This window comes from Phyllobates terribilis, unplaced genomic scaffold, assembly GCF_046119375.1.
Source record: "Phyllobates terribilis strain yellow unplaced genomic scaffold, ASM4611937v1 Scaffold_4__5_contigs__length_816908805, whole genome shotgun sequence".
Taxonomy (NCBI): Eukaryota; Metazoa; Chordata; class Amphibia; order Anura; family Dendrobatidae; genus Phyllobates; species Phyllobates terribilis.
Genome location: NW_027362764.1, coordinates 809111942 through 809130742, shown reverse-complemented (window position 1 = coordinate 809130742; position 18801 = coordinate 809111942). Strand labels below are relative to the sequence as shown.

General features: G+C 58.6%; 1 protein-coding gene across 1 annotated transcript in view; it reads right to left on the bottom strand.

The window, feature by feature from the left end:
* BOP1 (BOP1 ribosomal biogenesis factor) overlaps window positions 1-18801 on the bottom strand; it is a 53972-nt gene that overhangs the window by 30082 nt on the left and 5089 nt on the right. Inside the window, 3 exon segments of the mRNA XM_073680088.1 lie at window positions 5835-5854; window positions 5857-5905; window positions 15561-15563. Of these exon segments, the coding sequence (XP_073536189.1) occupies window positions 5835-5854; window positions 5857-5905; window positions 15561-15563 (72 nt within the window).

Genomic DNA, 18801 nt, shown 5'->3' with positions numbered 1-18801 from the left:
CAGCGGGGCAGAAGAGGCCGCCAGCTCCAGGAGAGTGAGAGGCCAGCGGGGCAGAAGAGGCCGCCAAATCCACGAGAGTGAGAGGCCAGCGGGGCAGAAGAGGCCGCCCACTCCAGGAGAGAGGGACAGACAGAGGGAGGCCGGCGGGGCAGAAGAGGCCGCCCGCTCCACGAGAGTGAGAGGCCGGCGGGGCAGAAGAGGCCGCCCGCTCCAGGAGAGAGGGACAGACAGAGGGAGGCCGGCGGGGCAGAAGAGGCCGCTCGCTCCACGAGAGTGAGAGGCCGGCGGGGCAGAAGAGGCCGCCCGCTCCACGAGAGTGAGAGGCCGGCGGGGCAGAAGAGGCCGCCCGCTCCGGCCTCGAGAGAAAGGGGCCAGGGCCACGAGCATCTGAAACAGTTTGTAACCCACTGAACCTGCAGTCTTTGGTCACTCAGGGGTTAATGATCAGCCTGGCATCTGCCCCCCAGACCAGCCCTTAACCCCTGCACACCCGGAGCACGCAGGCGAGGTAGATGAGGGCCCGGCGGCGCTGGCAGCAGGTGAGTGTCAGCCGGCAGCTGTGGGGGCCGCGGATCCCCCCCGGGCCTGTCTGGGGCTGGAGGAAGCAGCCACCTCTGGAACACTTCACTCGCTCCTCATCTCCCCCCACGGGACAATAATCCGCCCCCCACTCTCCTCCTTCCTGAGCCCCCGGATCACTTTACAAGAGCGGCCGCCTCCCCCGCTGCAGGTGACGCTTTAACCCTCTGACTGCCAACAGAGGAAATCAGCCCCGATATTAACCCCTCACATCCCGCCAGACGGTCACTGATGAGGTGGGGTCACTGGGGCCCCGTCACCTGCTTGTGGCCCTCGGTCAGGCAGTTTGGTGCGTGCCACAATGTGAGCTCAGGTGGGCGTGGCCAGGTGGAAGGGGCGGAGCCTTGGAATCAGCCAGAAAATTACAAAGATAGAAAACGGTGCAAAAGCCGCTGCGACCTCTCAGGAGCGCTGCTGTCTGTCAGTGAACAGAAACATCTGTATCCGGAGGCAGAAATCCTGTCCCAGTGCCGCTTGTTACAATGTATCCAGCCGATCCCCTGACACTGTACAGGGGGCCGCATGACGAGGCGCCACCCTCCGCTTACCATCGGGGGCAGTGCAGTAGTGAAGCGAGGGGGCCGGCCCTTTAATAGGGAGCAGGTGAGGACCCCAAGGGGTAAATACTGGGAGCTGTCAGCATTGCGGGGGCAGCTAACCACAGCTAGCTATAGATCTCAGAAGACTGGCGTGCACTCAGCGGAGTGCGAGGTGCGAGACCCCTTGTGAAAGGCCGGAGACCTCCCTGCACTCTTATTTCAGGTGATGCAAAACTTTTATTTCCAGTGAAAACGCTCCCGTCCCGAGCTGCGGCGGCCGGACCCCCCGGAGACAGCCAGCCGAACCGAGCCGCAGCGGCCGGGCCCCCCCGGAGACAGCCAGCCGAGCCGCAGCGGCCGGCCCCCCCGGAGACAGCCAGCCGAGCCGCAGCGGCCGCCCCCCCGGAGACAGCCAGCCGAACCGAGCCGCAGCGGCCGCCCCCCCCAGAGACAGCCAGCCGAACCGAGCCGCAGCGGCCGGCCCCCCCGGAGACAGCCAGCCGAACCGAGCCGCAGCGGCCGGGCCCCCCCGGAGACAGCCAGCCGAGCCGCAGCGGCCGCCCCCCCGGAGACAGCCAGCCGAGCCGCAGCGGCCGGCCCCCCCGGAGACAGCCAGCCGAGCCGCAGCGGCCGGCCCCCCCGGAGACAGCCAGCCGAGTCGCAGCGGCCGGCCCCCCCGGAGACAGCCAGCCGAGCCGCAGCGGCCGGCCCCCCCGGAGACAGCCAGCCGAGCCGCAGCGGCCGGCCCCCCCGGAGACAGCCAGCCGAGCCGCAGCGGCCGGCCCCCCCGGAGACAGCCAGCCGAGCCGCAGCGGCCGGCCCCCCCGGAGACAGCCAGCCGAGCCGCAGCGGCCGGCCCCCCCGGAGACAGCCAGCCGAGCCGCAGCGGCCGGCCCCCCCGGAGACAGCCAGCCGAGCCGCAGCGGCCGGGCCCCCCCGGAGACAGCCAGCCGAACCGAGCCGCAGCGGCCGGGCCCCCCCGGAGACAGCCAGCCGAACCGAGCCGCAGCGGCCGGCCCCCCCAGAGACAGCCAGCCGAGCCGAGCCGCAGCGGCCGGCCCCCCCAGAGACAGCCAGCCGAACCGAGCCGCAGCGGCCGGCCCCCCCGGAGACAGCCAGCCGAACCGAGCCGCAGCGGCCGGCCCCCCCGGAGACAGCCAGCCGAGCCGCAGCGGCCGGCCCCCCCGGAGACAGCCAGCCGAACCGAGCCGCAGCGGCCGGCCCCCCCAGAGACAGCCAGCCGAACCGAGCCGCAGCGGCCGGGCCCCCCCGGAGACAGCCAGCCGAGCCGCAGCGGCCGGCCCCCCCGGAGACAGCCAGCCGAGCCGAGCCGCAGCGGCCGCCCCCCCCAGAGACAGCCAGCCGAACCGAGCCGCAGCGGCCGGCCCCCCCAGAGACAGCCAGCCGAGCCGAGCCGCAGCGGCCGCCCCCCCCAGAGACAGCCAGCCGAACCGAGCCGCAGCGGCCGGCCCACCCGGAGACAGCCAGCCGAGCCGCAGCGGCCGGCCCCCCCGGGGACAGCCAGCCGAACCGAGCCGCAGCGGCCGCCCCCCCCAGAGACAGCCAGCCGAACCGAGCCGCAGCGGCCGGCCCCCCCAGAGACAGCCAGCCGAACCGAGCCGCAGCGGCCGGCCCCCCCGGACACAGCCAGCCAAGCCGAAGCGGCCGCCCCCCCGGACACAGCCAGCCGAGCCGAAGCGGCCGTCCCCCCCGGACACAGAGCCGCCGAAGCGGCCGCCCCCCCCGGAGCCAGCCAGCCGAGCCGCAGCGGCCCCCCGACATCCATTCGCTGACAGTAAACAGAGATCCCAGAGTCCATTACAAGGATGCGGACCCCCAATGGTCTGGAGATTGGCATCGCTTCTTATGTAAAGTGATCTGTCACCTGGAAAGCATCGGGTTGGGGGGGGTAAGACTTTGTAGCCGGAGACCCTTATCTGGCTGCAGTACCTTCACCTCTCCTGCAGGTGGCGCTACACACCATCATTAGGTCCTGGCACTAATGACCAGAGCTGACAGGGGCAGGATCCCAGACAGTCCTCGCCGGCAGCCTCAGGGTTAATGTGTTGGACCGGCTCATGTGCCGTCTGCCCAGAATTCAGTCCACTTTTATTAGAAGCTGCAAGGACGGGGCGAGGGGCGAGGAGCTGCCAAGTGCTGGAGAGGAGGGGGCACCTCACAAGGAGCAGCTACCGAACTCCTCCGCCCCCCTCCAGGGTCACACTCCGCTTCTGCAGCGAGGGGGGAGCCGGCAAGAGACAGAGAGAGACAGCGCCAGCAGCCGGGGGCTCATTCATTACCTGAACAGCTGGAAAAGACATTGTGCTCCTGCCGAAAACTTCCTAACCCCGGAGCGGAGGAGGGGGATCCTACAGGGGCCAAGAGGAGCCAGGGCGACAGGAGACCCAAGGATAGAGGAGGGGGATCCTACAGGGGACAGCAGAGCCAGGGCGACGGGAGACCCAAGGATAGAGGAGGGGGATCCTACAGGGGCCAGAGGAGCCAGGGCGACGGGAGACCCAAGGATAGAGGAGGGGGATCCTACAGGGGCCAGGGCGACGGGAGACCCAAGGATAGAGGAGGGGGATCCTACAGGGGCCAAGAGGAGCCAGGGCGGCGGGAGACCCAAGGATAGAGGAGGGGGATTCTACAGGGGCCAGGGCGACGGGAAACCCAAGGATAGAGGAGGGGGATCCTACAGGGGCCAAGAGGAGCCAGGGCGCCGGGAGACCCAAGGATAGAGGAGGGGGATCCTACAGGGGCCAGGGCGACGGGAGACCCAAGGATAGAGGAGGGGGATCCTACAGGGGCCAAGAGGAGCCAGGGCGACGGGAGACCCAAGGATAGAGGAGGGGGATCCTACAGGGGCCAGGGCGACGGGAGACCCAAGGATAGAGGAGGGGGATCCTACAGGGGCCAAGAGGAGCCAGGGCGGCGGGAGACCCAAGGATAGAGGAGGGGGATCCTACAGGGGCCAGGGCAACGGGAGACCCAAGGATAGAGGAGGGGGATCCTACAGGGGCCAGGACGACGGGAGACCCAAGGATAGAGGAGGGGGATCCTACAGGGGCTAGGACGCCGGGAGACCCAAGGATAGAGGAGGGGGATCCTACAGAGGCCAAGAGGAGCCAGGACGCCGGGAGACCCAAGGATAGAGCAGGGGGATCCTACAGGGGCTAGGACGACGGGAGACCCAAGGATAGAGGAGGGGGATCCTACAGGGACCAGGGCGACGGGAGACCCAAGGATAGAGGAGGGGGATCCTACAGGGGCCAAGAAGAGCCAGGGCGACAGGAGACCCAAGGATAGAGGAGGGGGATCCTACAGGGGTCAGGGCGATGGGAGACCCAAGGATAGAGGAGGGGGATCCTACAGGGGCCAACAGGAGCCAGGACGACGGGAGACCCAAGGATAGAGGAGGGGGATCCTACAGGGGCAAAGAGGGGCCAAGGCCACGGGAGACCCAAGGATAGAGGAGGGGGATCCTACAGGGGCCAGGGCGACGGGAGACCCAAGGATAGAGGGGGATCCTACAGGGGCCAAGAGGAGCCAGGGCGACGGGAGACCCAAGGATAGAGGAGGGGGATCCTACAGGGGCAAAGAGGGGCCAAGGCCACGGGAGACCAAGGATAGAGGAGGGGGATCCTACAGGGGCCAAGGCGACGGGAGACCCCAAGGATAGAGGAGGGGGATCCTACAGGGGGCCAACAGGAGCCAGGACGACGGGAGACCCAAGGATAGAGGAGGGGGATCCTACAGGGGCCAGGACGACGGGAGACCCAAGGATAGAGGAGGGGGATCCTACAGGGGCCAAGAGGAGCCAGGGCGACGCGAGACCCAAGGATAGAGGAGGGGGATCCTACAGGGGCCAGGATGACGGGAGACCCAAGGATAGAGGAGGGGGATCCTAATGGGGCCAGAGGAGCCAGGGCGACGGGAGACCCAAGGATAGAGTCGGGGGATCCTACAGGGGGCAGGACGACGGCAGACCCAAGGATAGAGGAGGGGAATCCTACAGGGGCCAGAGGAGCCAGGGCGACGGGAGACCCAAGGATAGAGGGGGATCCTACCTGGGCCAGAGGAGCCAGGGCGACGGGAGACCCAAGGATAGAGGAGGGGGATCCTACAGGGGCCAGAGGAGCCAGGGCGACGGGAGACCCAAGGATAGAGGAGGGGGATCCTACAGTGGCCAGCAGAGCCAGGGCGACAGGAGACCCAAGGATAGAGGAGGGGGATCCTACAGGGGCCAGAGGAGCCAGGGCAACGGGAGACACCAAGGATAGAGGAGGGGGATCCTACAGTGGCCAGCAGAGCCAGGGCGACAGGAGACCCAAGCATAGAGGAGGGGGATCCTACAGGGGCCAGTGGAGCCAGGGCGACAGAAGGTGGGGGACCAAGGATAGATTTGGACGGTAGATCCGAAAGATAAAAGGAGGTTGGGAGACCATAATAGCGACCACAGCTTGGGTCTCCTTTACCCCTCCCCTGAGTGAGGGAAGGTGGGAACCACAGTGACCACAGATGGCGCTGTACCCGGATAGTCTGGTCCAGTAGCGCTGAGCAGAGCAGCCGCGGTTGATCTGCAGGAGCACAGAGCGACACCACTGTCACATCGGCGGTATTACTGCTAGTCTCTCCGCGATGTCCTCACCTCCCGACACACTGGTGACTACTCCCCCTGACTCCTCGCTGACCCATAGTCACTGGGCGTCTTACCTCTTCATCCGAGGAGTCTGCTCGTACTCATCCTTCTCTCTGGTCACCGGATCCGGGATCCTCTGTGGAGCCTAAAAACAGAGACAAGAAGTGAGGAAGAGCCAAGAGATCCACCCCGATCCTGACAACAACTACATCACCCAACATCACCACGACACGGAGCGTGAAAGTATATCCCACTCAGCAGCGCCATCACTAGCACAATGTACGCGGGGGGGGGGGGGGTGATCAGCAGCGCCATCACTAGCACAATGTACGCGGGGGGGTGATCAGCAGCGCCATCACTAGCACAATGTACGCGGGGGGGGGGGTGATCAGCAGCGCCATCACTAGCACAATGTACGCGGGGGGGGGGGGGGTGATCAGCAGCGCCATCACTAGCACAATGTACGCGGGGGGTGGGGGGGTGATCAGCAGCGCCATCACTAGCACAATGTACGCGGGGGGGGGGGGTGATCAGCAGCGCCATCACTAGCACAATGTACGCGGGGGGTGATCAGCAGCGCCATCACTAGCACAATGTACGCGGGGGGGGGTGATCAGCAGCGCCATCACTAGCACAATGTACGCGGGGGGGGTGATCAGCAGCGCCATCACTAGCACAATGTACGCGGCGGGGGTGATCAGCAGCGCCATCACTAGCACAATGTACGCGGGGGGGGGGGTGATCAGCAGCGCCATCACTAGTACAATGTTCGCGTGGGGGGGGGGGGCTGATCAGCAGCGCTATCACTAGCACAATGTACGCGGGGGGGGGGGGGTGATCAGCAGCGCCATCACTAGCACAATGTACGCGGGGGGGGGGGGGTGATCAGCAGCGCCATCACTAGCACAATGTACGCGGGGGGGGTGATCAGCAGCGCCATCACTTGCACAATGCACGCGGGGGGGGGGGGGGGGTGATCAGCAGCGCCATCACTAGCACAATGTACGCGCGGGGTGGGGGGGGGGGGGTGTGATCAGCTGCGCCATCACTAGCACAATGTACGCGGGGGGGGGGGGTGATCAGCAGCGCCATCACTAGCACAATGTACGCGGGGGGGTGAATCAGCAGCGCCATCACTTGCACAATGCACGCGGGGGGGGGGGGGTGATCAGCAGCGCCATCACTAGCACAATGTACGCGCGGGGTGGGGGGGGGGGTGTGATCAGCTGCGCCATCACTAGCACAATGTACGCGGGGGGGTGGGTGATCAGCAGCGCCATCACTAGCACATGTACGCGGGGGGGGGGGGTGATCAGCAGCGCCATCACTAGCACAATGTACGCGGGGGGGGGGGGTGATCAGCAGCGCCATCACTAGCACAATGTACGCGGGGGGGGGGGGGGGTGATCAGCAGCGCCATCACTAGCACAATGTACGCGGGGGGGGGGGGGTGATCAGCAGCGCCATCACTAGCACAATGTACGCGGGGGGTGATCAGCAGCGCCATCACTAGCACAATGTACGCGGGGGGGTGATCAGCAGCGCCATCACTAGCACAATGTACGCGGGGGGGGGGGGGGGGTGATCAGCAGCGCCATCACTAGCACAATGTACGCGGGGGGGGGTGATCAGCAGCGCCATCACTAGCACAATGTACGCGGGGGGTGGGGGGGTGATCAGCAGCGCCATCACTAGCACAATGTACGCGGGGGGTGGGGGGGTGATCAGCAGCGCCATCACTAGCACAATGTACGCGGGGGGGGGGGGGGTGATCAGCAGCGCCATCACTAGCACAATGTACGCGGGGGGGTGATCAGCAGCGCCATCACTAGCACAATGTACGCGGGGGGGGGGGGGGGGTGATCAGCAGCGCCATCACTAGCACAATGTACGCGGCGGGGGGGGTGATCAGCAGCGCCATCACTAGCACAATGTACGCGGGGGGGGTGATCAGCAGCGCCATCACTAGCACAATGTACGCGGGGGGGGTGATCAGCAGCGCCATCACTAGTACAATGTTCGCGTGGGGGGGGGGGGCTGATCAGCAGCGCTATCACTAGCACAATGTACGCGGGGGGGGGGGTGATCAGCAGCGCCATCACTAGCACAATGTACGCGGGGGGGGGGGGGGTGATCAGCAGCGCCATCACTAGCACAATGTACGCGGGGGGGGGGGGGGGTGATCAGCAGCGCCATCACTAGCACAATGCACGCGGGGGGGGGGGGGGTGATCAGCAGCGCCATCACTAGCACAATGTACGCGCGGGGGGGGGGGGGGGGTGATCAGCTGCGCCATCACTAGCACAATGTACGCGGGGGGGGGGGGGGGGGGGTGATCAGCAGCGCCATCACTGGTACAATGTTCGCGTGGGGGGGGGCTGATCAGCAGCGCCATCACTAGCACAATGTACGCGGGGGGGGGGGGGGGGTGATCAGCAGCGCCATCACTAGTACAATGTTCGCGTGGGGGGGGGGGGCTGATCAGCAGCGCCATCACTAGTACAATGTACGCGGCGGGGGGGTGATCAGCAGAGCCATCACTAGTACAATGTTCGCGGTGGGGGGGGGGCTGATCAGCAGCGCCATCACTAGTACAATGTACGCGGTGGGGGGGCTGATCAGCAGCGCCATCACTAGTACAATGTTCGCGGTGGGGGGGGGGGCTGATCAGCAGCGCCATCACTAGTACAATGTTCGCGGTGGGGGGGCTGATCAGCAGCGCCATCACTAGTATAATGTACGCGGCGGGGGTGATCAGCAGCGCCATCACTAGTACAATGTACGCGGCGGGGGGGGGGGGGGTGATCAGCAGCGCCATCACTAGTACAATGTTCGCGGTGGGGGGGGGTGATCAGCAGCGCCATCACTAGTACAATGTACGCGGCGGGGGTGGGGGGTGATCAGCAGCGCCATCACTAGTACAATGTACGCGGCGGGGGGGAGTAGGGTGATCAGCAGCGCCATCACTAGTACATTGTTCGCGGTGGGGGGGGTGATCAGCAGCGCCATCACTAGTACAATGTACGCGGCGGGGGGGTGATCAGCAGCGCCATCACTAGTACATTGTTCGCGGTGGGGGGGGGGTGATCAGCAGCGCCATCACTAGTACAATGTTCGGGGTGGGGGGGGGGTGATCAGCAGCGCCATCACTAGTACAATGTTCACGGTGGGGGGGGGGGGGGTGATCAGCAGCGCCATCACTAGTACAATGTACGCGGCGGGGGGGTGATCAGCAGCGCCATCACTAGTACATTGTTCGCGGTGGGGGGGGGTGATCAGCAGCGCCATCACTAGTACAATGTTCGGGGTGGGGGGGGGGGTGATCAGCAGCGCCATCACTAGTACAATGTTCACGGTGGGGGGGGGGGGGTGATCAGCAGCGCCATCACTAGTACAATGTAAAAATTTATCAGCAGTTTCTCAATTTACAAAACCATTTTTTAGAGACCACATCATATTTGAAGTGACTTTGAGGGGCCTTTATGAAAGAAAATACCCCAAAGTGACACCATTCTAAGAACTACACCCCTCAAAGTTCTCAAAACCACATTTAATAAGTTTATTAACCCTTCAGGTTCTTCACAAGAACTGAAGCAATGTGGAAGGAAAAACAAATTACAAAATTTTACTTCTTCCCACAAAAATGTTCCTTCAGCCTCAAATTTTCATTCACAAGGGTAACAGGAGAAAGTGTGCAATACTATTTGTTGTCCAATTTCTCCTGAGTACACTGTTAGTTCATATGTGGGGGAAAACTACTGTTTGGGCGCACAGAAGAGCTCAGAAGGGAACGCAAAATTGTCTGGAATCATTAGCAGACGCCGTGTCGCATTTGGAGACATGAGATGTGCCTGAACAGTGGAGGAATCCATCTGCTGCTATGATGACCATCTTTATACCACAGGTGCCTCACAATTTTATAATATTGGGAAATTAAATTGAAATATTATGGGGGGGGGGGTGGTTTCACAAAAAAAATTGATTTAGACTCAAATTTTCACCAGGGTAAAAACAGAAAATGGACTCCAATTGTGTAATTTCTCCTCAGTACGCTGATAAGGAACCGCAGGACTGAGGAGGGACGGAGCAGTATTTCACTATTGGAGCACAGACTTTCCTAGAATAGGTTGCGGACTCCATATACAAAGCCCCTAACTCCCTTTAGAGCAGAATCCCCCCTGGGATTTCATCTGTGGGCAGTGACCATTTTCACTCCAAGGATGATTCCCAGAAACAACCAGCAGCAGAAGTTTTAGAGCAAAAATTGCAAACTTCCGTTGTGTCTAATATATTGTGCCCAGCTTGTGTCTCTGGAGATGTCCACCCGGGAACTGTTCAGCGACCTTGCGACGAAACAGCTTCTTATCTTAATCAGCCAGACGTTTAGATTTGTTAAGCCAAGAGACATGCACTATTGTGTTGGTGTTGACTTTAGAACTAGTGTGTGTTTCTTTGGTGGGTCAAGAAGGACAGACCAGTATTTGTATAACCCTGAATGTTGTCTTCTCTTGGTTCTGAAACAATGATGTTTGTTACTATGCTAATTGCATATTGTACTAAGGCCAGCTAGATGTTTATTTATTTATAAGACCCCCTGCTATACCAACTATAGAAATTGATTAAATGCTCAAACAATGAGACCTGAGCCCTGTTGATTAATATCATCCCTAACCCTTGCCCTGTGGATGTGTACTTGAAAGAAGAACTATTTAAAAAGTGCACCTGTCAGCAGGATTGTGCTTAGCAAACCACATACACTGTCAGGTGGGCACCGTTATACTGAGTAAAATGATACTTTTGTTGATGAAATCAGTCTAGTGGTTCTTTTATAATCTTTATTTTCATTTCTGACATAATGAGATTCGGGGCGGCCTTTGGGGAGGGGCTGTAACTGGTGCACTCATTATGTATTCCTATCTCTGGCCTTTGACAGGTCACTGTGCTTTCAGTCACTTGCCTACTATTTTAAATACTATTTTAAATAGTGACTTTGTAATTTCTGTGACAAATTGAAATTTGCATGCCTCAAAATAGCTGACACCATTTTGCTGAAGGAAAAAGAATTTGGAGCCCTGCACACACAAGTTAGGTAGATTGTGCACGTAGCGCATCTGGTCCAATAGGCCAAGGGAGCAGATACGTCCCGCCTCACCCTGATGGTCAACAACAGCGGGCGTTCCGCCTGATCCTGATGGGTAATAATGGCGGCCCACAAGCCCCTATGTGGCATTAACCAGTGTTTAAAGCGCAGCTGTCAGCAGGATTGTGCTCCGTAATCTACATACACTGTCAGGTGGGTGACATTACACTGATTAAAATGATACAGTACCTAGTGATGAAATCCGTCCTGGGGTTCTTGTTTAATCTTTATTTTCAGTGTGGAAATAATGATATGCCCGTGCTCCGGGGTGGCCTGTGAGGGGGCGGGTGCTATATTTATAGCACCTTTTATTCCATGACGCTTTACATGTAAAAAAGGGCTATACATACAAAAACAATTACAATGATCTTTAACAAAACGTGACGGCGACTGGTACAGGAGGGAGGACCCTGCCCGCGAGGGCTCACACTCTACAAGGGATGGGTGAGGATACAGTAGGTGAGGGTAGAGCTGGTCGTGCAGCGGTATGGTGGAGCAAGGACCCTACCCGCGAGGGCTCACAGTCTACAAGGGATGGGTGAGGATACAGTAGGTGAGGGTAGAGCTGGTCGTGCAGCGGTATGATGGAGCGAGGACCCTGCCCGCGAGGGCTCACAGTCTACAAGGGATGGGTGAGGATACAGTAGGTGAGGGTAGAGCTGGTCGTGCAGCGGTATGGTGGAGAGAGGACCCTGCCCGAGAGGGCTCACAGTCTACAAGGGATGGGTGAGGATACAGTAGGTGAGGGTAGAGCTGGTCGTGCAGCGGTATGGTGGAGCGAGGACCCTGCCCGCGAGGGCTCACAGTCTACAGGGGATGGGTGAGGATACAGTAGGTGAGGGTAGAGCTGGTTGTACAGCGGTATGGTGGGGCGAGGACTCTGCCCGCGAGGGCTCACAGTCTACAAGGGATGGGTGAGGATACAGTAGGTGAGGGTAGAGCTGGTCGTACAGCGGTATGGTGGAGTGAGGACCCTGCCCGCGAGGGCTCACACTCTACAAGGGATGGGTGAGGATACAGTAGGTGAGGGTAGAGCTGGTCGTGCAGCGGTATGGTGGAGAGAGGGTTACTGCAGGTTGTAGGCTTGTCGGAAGAGGTGGGTTTTCAGGCTCCTTTTGAATGTTTCCACGGTAGGTGAGAGTCTGATGTGTTGGGGTAGAGAGTTCCAGAGTAGGGGGGATGCACGGGAGAAATCTTGTATGCGATTGTGGGAAGAGGAGATAAGAGGGGAGTAGAGAAGGAGATCTTGTGAGGATCGGAGGCTGCGTGCAGGTATGTACCGGGAGACTAGGTCACAGATATATGGAGGAGACAGGTTGTGGATGGCTTTGTATGCCATGGTTAGGGTTTTGAACTGGAGTCTCTGGACAATGGGGAGCCACTGAAGGGATTGACAGAGAGGAGAGGCCGGGGAATAGCAGGGGGACAGGTGGATTAGTCGGGCAGCAGAGTTTAGGATGGATGGGAGGGGTGCGAGAGTGTTAGAGGGGAGGCCACAGAGCAGGAGGTTGCAGTAGTTGAGGCGGGAGATGATTAGGGCGTGCACTAGTTCACTGATCTGCCTCCTATTTTACCTAGCACCGCACTAGTAGATCCATTACGTAAAATAGGAGGTAGGTCAGTGACCAATCAGTGAGCTGTCATAACAGCAGACAGATGAATATGTAAGCAGAGCACCAGATAGAGCACCCCCCATAGGCCGCCCCGGAGCACGGGCATATCATTATCTCCAAACTGAAACCACAGGACGGGTTTCATCAACCATGGTATCGTTTTAATCAGTGTAATGTCGCCCACCTGACAGAGTATGTGGTTTACTGAGCACAATCCTGCTGATGGCGGCGCTGTAATTGAGGGGTCTGTAATTGTCTACAGCAAGCTTATAGCATTTTTGGAATACTGGTCTTCACTCCCAAGAGGTGCTTGCAAACGTCCCCAGATAAGTAGGGCCTCCTTTAGTTGGCCTCCTTTAGCTGGCCTGCTGGGGAGGGGGGTTAGTTGCCGTCTTTCTGTTAATGTGGATCCTGTCAAACTCTCGGACATTTTATAGCTTTATTCCAGACTTTGCCCTTTTGGATGGAATAAATTGCTTGCGGTGCCGTTTTCCTTTGAATTTTATAAGAGACTCCTCAATAGAAATGTTGTGAGTGGGGCGGAGAGCCGGAAGGGGCGGAGAGCCGGAAGGACTTTTCTGTGAACTCTTTGGTGAGGATTTTATATAGTATCATGTTCTGGGGCATTTCTGAGCAGCATTTACTATGGTCGTTAAATGCCAAAATCTCATCCTATTGAGTCCTAGGAGGAAGGACAGAACACAGGGGAGGCTGGAGGCGGTGGGACAGAAGACTGAACGCTCGTTTTTTAACAAGAAAAGCAAGGAATTGGGGCAATGTGAGAACCACTGTGAATTTACAACTGAGAGAAGCAAAAAAGGGCAACAGAACTTTTACCCCCTTTACCCCCGAGGGAGGTCTGCACGTTAATGACCGGGACAATTTTTACAATTCTGACCACTGTCCCTTTATGAGTTAATTACTCTGGAGCTTCACCAGATCCCGCTGATTCTGAGATTGTTTTTTCGTGACACATTGTACTCCATGATTGTGGTAACATTTCTTTGATATCACTTGCGTTTATTTGTGAAAAGATCGGAAATTTGGTGAAAATTTTGCAATTTTCAAACTTTTAATTTTCATGCCCTCAAATCAGAGAGATCTGTCACACAAAATAGTTAATAAATAACATTTCCCACATCTCTACTTTACATCAGAACCATTTTGGAACCAATTTTTTTTTTTTTATTGGGGGAGCTATAAGGGTTAAAAGTTCCCCAGCGATTTCTCATTTTTCCAACAAAATTTAGAAAACCATTTTTTTTAGGGACCACGTCACATTTGAAGTCACTTTGAGGGGCCTTTATGACAGAAAATACCCAAAAGTGACACCATTCTAAAAACTGCACCCCTCAAGGGGCTCAAAACCACATTCAAGAAGTTTATTAACCCTTCAGGTGCTTCACAGGAATTAATAGAATGTGGAAGGAAAAAATGAACATTTAAACTTTTTTCACAAAAATGTTACTTTAGACCCCAATTGTTTTATTTTCGCAGGGGTAACAGGAAAAAAATGGACCTCAAAATTTGTTGTGCAACTTCCCCTGAGCACGCAGATACCCCATATGTGGGTGAAAACCACTGTTTGGGCGCACAGCAGGGCTCAGAAGGGAAGGAGTGCATTTGACTTTTTGAATGTAAAATTTGCTTGAATAATTAGCGGACGCCATGTTGTGTTTGGAGAGCCCCTGATGTGCCTAAACAGTGGGAACCCCCCACAAGTGACCCCATTTTAGAAACTAGACCCCTCAGGGAACTTATCTAGATATGTGGTGAGCACCCTGAACTCCCAGGTGCTTCACAGAAGTTTATAACATTGAGCCGTAAAAATAAAATTTTCACATTTTTTCAACAAAAATGTTTTTCAGCCCCCAATTTTGCATTTTCATAAGAGTAACAGGAGAAATTGCACCATAGAGTTTGTTGTGCAATTCCTCCTCAGCATGCCGATACCCCATATGTGGGGGAAAACCACTGTTTGGGCGCATGGCAGCACTCGGAAGGAAAGGAGTGCCATTTGACTTTTTGAAGGTAAAATTTTCTGGCCTAATTAATGACGCCATGTTGCGTTTGGGGAGCCCCTGATGTGCCTAAACAGTGGAAACCCCCCACAAGTGACACCATTTTGGAAACTAGACCCCTCAAGGATTTTATCAAGGGGTATAGTGAACATATTGAACCCAGAGGTACGACACAGAATTTGATAACATTAGGTCATCATATTGAATAAGTTGTCATTAGTCTTGAGCACAAGTGCTCGCTACTTGAGTTTGCATCGGGTACTCGGGTATGCACCATGTATCGCGGGTGCTGGAGTGACATGCTCAAGTCCCTGCCCCGGATGTTTCACGGTTATTAGACACCCAAAAAACATGTGGGATCGCTCGTGCATGGCAGGCAAACCCCGCGAGGTTTTTTTGGCAGTATAACAGCCGCAAACCATGCGGGGCAGGGACTCGAGCATGTCACTCCAGCACCCGCGATACTCGGTTCATACCCGAGCAAAACTCAAATAGCGAGCACTTGCGCTCAACATTAGTCGCTATATAGTTATCATTTTTATATTTAATTTTTTTACCGTGTTCACTAAAGGGGTTAACTAGCAGGACCGTTTTATAGGTCAGGTTGTTCCGGACGCGGCAATGCCAAATATGTGTACTTTTATTGGTTTATTTTTTTTTTTCAAAAGATTATTTATTTATGGGTACCATATATTTCGGCTGTATAGCATAGAGATGCAGCAGCTCCCTATGCCATGCAGCCTGTACTGCGCGTGACCAAAGCAACTTCCTGCCTCCTGGTGTCCCGGATGTTGTCATGATGACGTCGGGTCACCATGGCAACATTCGGGACCGGACTCAGACCCCGCTGGACGCCGGCAGAGAAGGTAAGTATCGCGCTTACCTCCTCTTGCCACCGGAATGCTGCGATCGACTTCGATCGCAGCATTGCGGTAGTTAATGTGCCGGGAGCGGTGCGGGACAGCTCCCTGCACGTAGCACCGGGTGTCAGCTGTGACAATCAGCGGGCGGCGATCGCGCCCGCACAGCCTGTGTGCGAAATCGCCAGGGCGTATTAATACGTATCAGGCCCATAAGGCCCAGGGCACAGATACGCAAGAGCAACGCTGTAAAAACCAGACCAGAGGCCCCAACAGGCCCAAAGGGACCAGAGGCCCCAACAGATCTCAGCGCTCACTGACAGCTCCCGTCAGACGCACCGCTCCTCCTCTCAGCGCTCACTGACAGCTCCCGTCAAGACACACCGCTCCTCCTCTCAGCGCTCACTGACAGCTCCCGTCAAGACACACCTCTCCTCCTCTCAGCGCTCACTGACAGCTCCCGTCAGACGCACCGCTCCTCCTCTCAGCGCTCACTGACAGCTCCCGTCAAGACACACCTCTCCTCCTCTCAGCGCTCACTGACAGCTCCCGTCACACACCGCTCCTCCTCTCAGCGCTAACTGACAGCTCCCGTCACGCACACCGCTCCTACACTCAGCGCTCACTGACAGCTCCCGTCAGACAAACCGCTCCTCCTCTCAGCGCTCACTGACAGCTACCGTCAGACGCACCGCTCCTCCTCTCAGCGTTCACTGACAGCTCCCGTCACACACCGCTCCTCCTCTCAGCGCTAACTGACAGCTCCCGTCACGCACACCGCTCCTACACTCAGCGCTCACTGACAGCTCCAGACAGACGCACCGCTCCTCCTCTCAGCGCTCACTGACAGCTCTCGTCAGACGCACCACTCCTCCTCTCAGCGCTGACAGCCCCCGTCAGATGCACTTGTCACACCGCTCCTCCTCTCAGCGCTCACTGACAGCTCCCGTCAGACCCACCGCTCCTCCTCTCAGCGCTCACTGACAGCTCCCGTCAGACCCACCGCTCCTCCTCTCAGCGCTCACTGACAGCCCCCGTCAGACGCACTTGTCACACCGCTCCTCCTCTCAGCGCTCACTGACAGCTCCGGTCACACACACCGCTCCTCCTCTCAGCGCTCACTGACAGCTCCCGTCAGACAAACCGCTCCTCCTCTCAGCGCTCACTGACAGCTACCGTCAGACGCACCGCTCCTCCTCTCAGCGCTCACTGACAGCTCCCGTCAGACACACCGCTCCTCCTCTCAGCGTTCACTGACAGCCCCCGTCAGACGCAGCGCTCCTCCTCTCAGCGCTCACAGACAGCTCCCGTCACACACCGCTCCTCCTCTCAGCGCTAACTGACAGCTCCCGTCACACACCGCTCCTCCTCTCAGCGCTAACTGACAGCTCCCATCACACACCGCTCCTCCTCTCAGCGCTAACTGACAGCTCCCGTCACACACCGCTCCTCCTCTCAGCGCTAACTGACAGCTCCCGTCACGCACACCGCTCCTACACTCAGCGCTCACTGACAGCTCCCGTCAGACGCAGCGCTCCTCCTCTCAGCGCTCACAGACAGCTCCCGTCACACACCGCTCCTCCTCTCAGCGCTCACTGACAGCTACCGTCAGACGCAGCGCTCCTCCTCTCAGCGCTCACAGACAGCTCCCGTCACACACCGCTCCTCCTCTCAGCGCTCACTGACAGCTCCCGTCACACACCGCTCCTCCTCTCAGCGCTCACTGACAGCTCCCGTCAGACACACCGCTCCTCCTCTCAGCGCTCACTGACAGCTCCCGTCAGACGCAGCGCTCCTCCTCTCAGCGCTCACTGACAGCTCCCGTCACACACCGCTCCTCCTCTCAGCGCTAACTGACAGCTCCCGTCACACACCGCTCCTCCTCTCAGCGCTAACTGACAGCTCCCGTCACACACCGCTCCTCCTCTCAGCGCTAACTGACAGCTCCCGTCACACACCGCTCCTCCTCTCAGCGCTAACTGACAGCTCCCGTCACACACCGCTCCTACACTCAGCGCTCACTGACAGCTCCCGTCACGCACACCGCTCCTACACTCAGCGCTCACTGACAGCTCCCGTCAGACAAACCGCTCCTCCTCTCAGCGTTCACTGACAGCTACCGTCAGACGCACCGCTCCTCCTCTCAGCGTTCACTGACAGCTCCCGTCACACATCGCTCCTCCTCTCAGCGCTGACAGCTCCCGTCACACACCGCTCCTCCTCTCAGCGCTAACTGACAGCTCCCGTCACACACCGCTCCTCCTCTCAGCGCTAACTGACAGCTCCCGTCACACACCGCTCCTCCTCTCAGCGCTAACTGACAGCTCCCGTCACACACCGCTCCTCCTCTCAGCGCTAACTGACAGCTCCCGTCACACACCGCTCCTCCTCTCAGCGCTAACTGACAGCTCCCGTCACACACCGCTCCTCCTCTCAGCGCTAACTGACAGCTCCCGTCACACACCGCTCCTCCTCTCAGCGCTGACAGCTCCCGTCACACACCGCTCCTCCTCTCAGCGCTGACAGCTCCCGTCACACACCGCTCCTCCTCTCAGCGCTAACTGACAGCTCCCGTCACGCACACCGCTCCTCCTCTCAGCGCTCACTGACAGCTACCGTCAGACACACCGCTCCTCCTCTCAGCGCTCACTGACAGCTACCGTCAGACACACCGCTCCTCCTCTCAGCGTTCACTGACAGCCCCCGTCAGACGCAGCGCTCCTCCTCTCAGCGCTCACAGACAGCTCCCGTCACACACCGCTCCTCCTCTCAGCGCTAACTGACAGCTCCCGTCACACACCGCTCCTCCTCTCAGCGCTAACTGACAGCTCCCATCACACACCGCTCCTCCTCTCAGCGCTAACTGACAGCTCCCGTCACACACCGCTCCTCCTCTCAGCGCTAACTGACAGCTCCCGTCACGCACACCGCTCCTACACTCAGCGCTCACTGACAGCTCCCGTCAGACGCAGCGCTCCTCCTCTCAGCACTCACTGACAGCTCCTGTCAGACACCGCTCCTCCTCTCAGCGCTCACCGACAGCTCCCGTCAGACAAACCGCTCCTCCTCTCAGCGCTAACTGACAGCTCCCGTCACACACCGCTCCTACACTCAGCGCTCACTGACAGCTCCCGTCAGACAAACCGCTCCTCCTCTCAGCGCTCACTGACAGCTACCGTCAGACGCACCGCTCCTCCTCTCAGCGCTCACCGACAGCTCCCGTCAGACACACCGCTCCTCCTCTCAGCGTTCACTGACAGCTCCCGTCAGACGCAGCGCTCCTCCTCTCAGCGCTCACTGACAGCTCCCGTCACACACCGCTCCTCCTCTCAGCGCTAACTGACAGCTCCCGTCACACACCGCTCCTCCTCTCAGCGCTAACTGACAGCTCCCGTCACGCACACCGC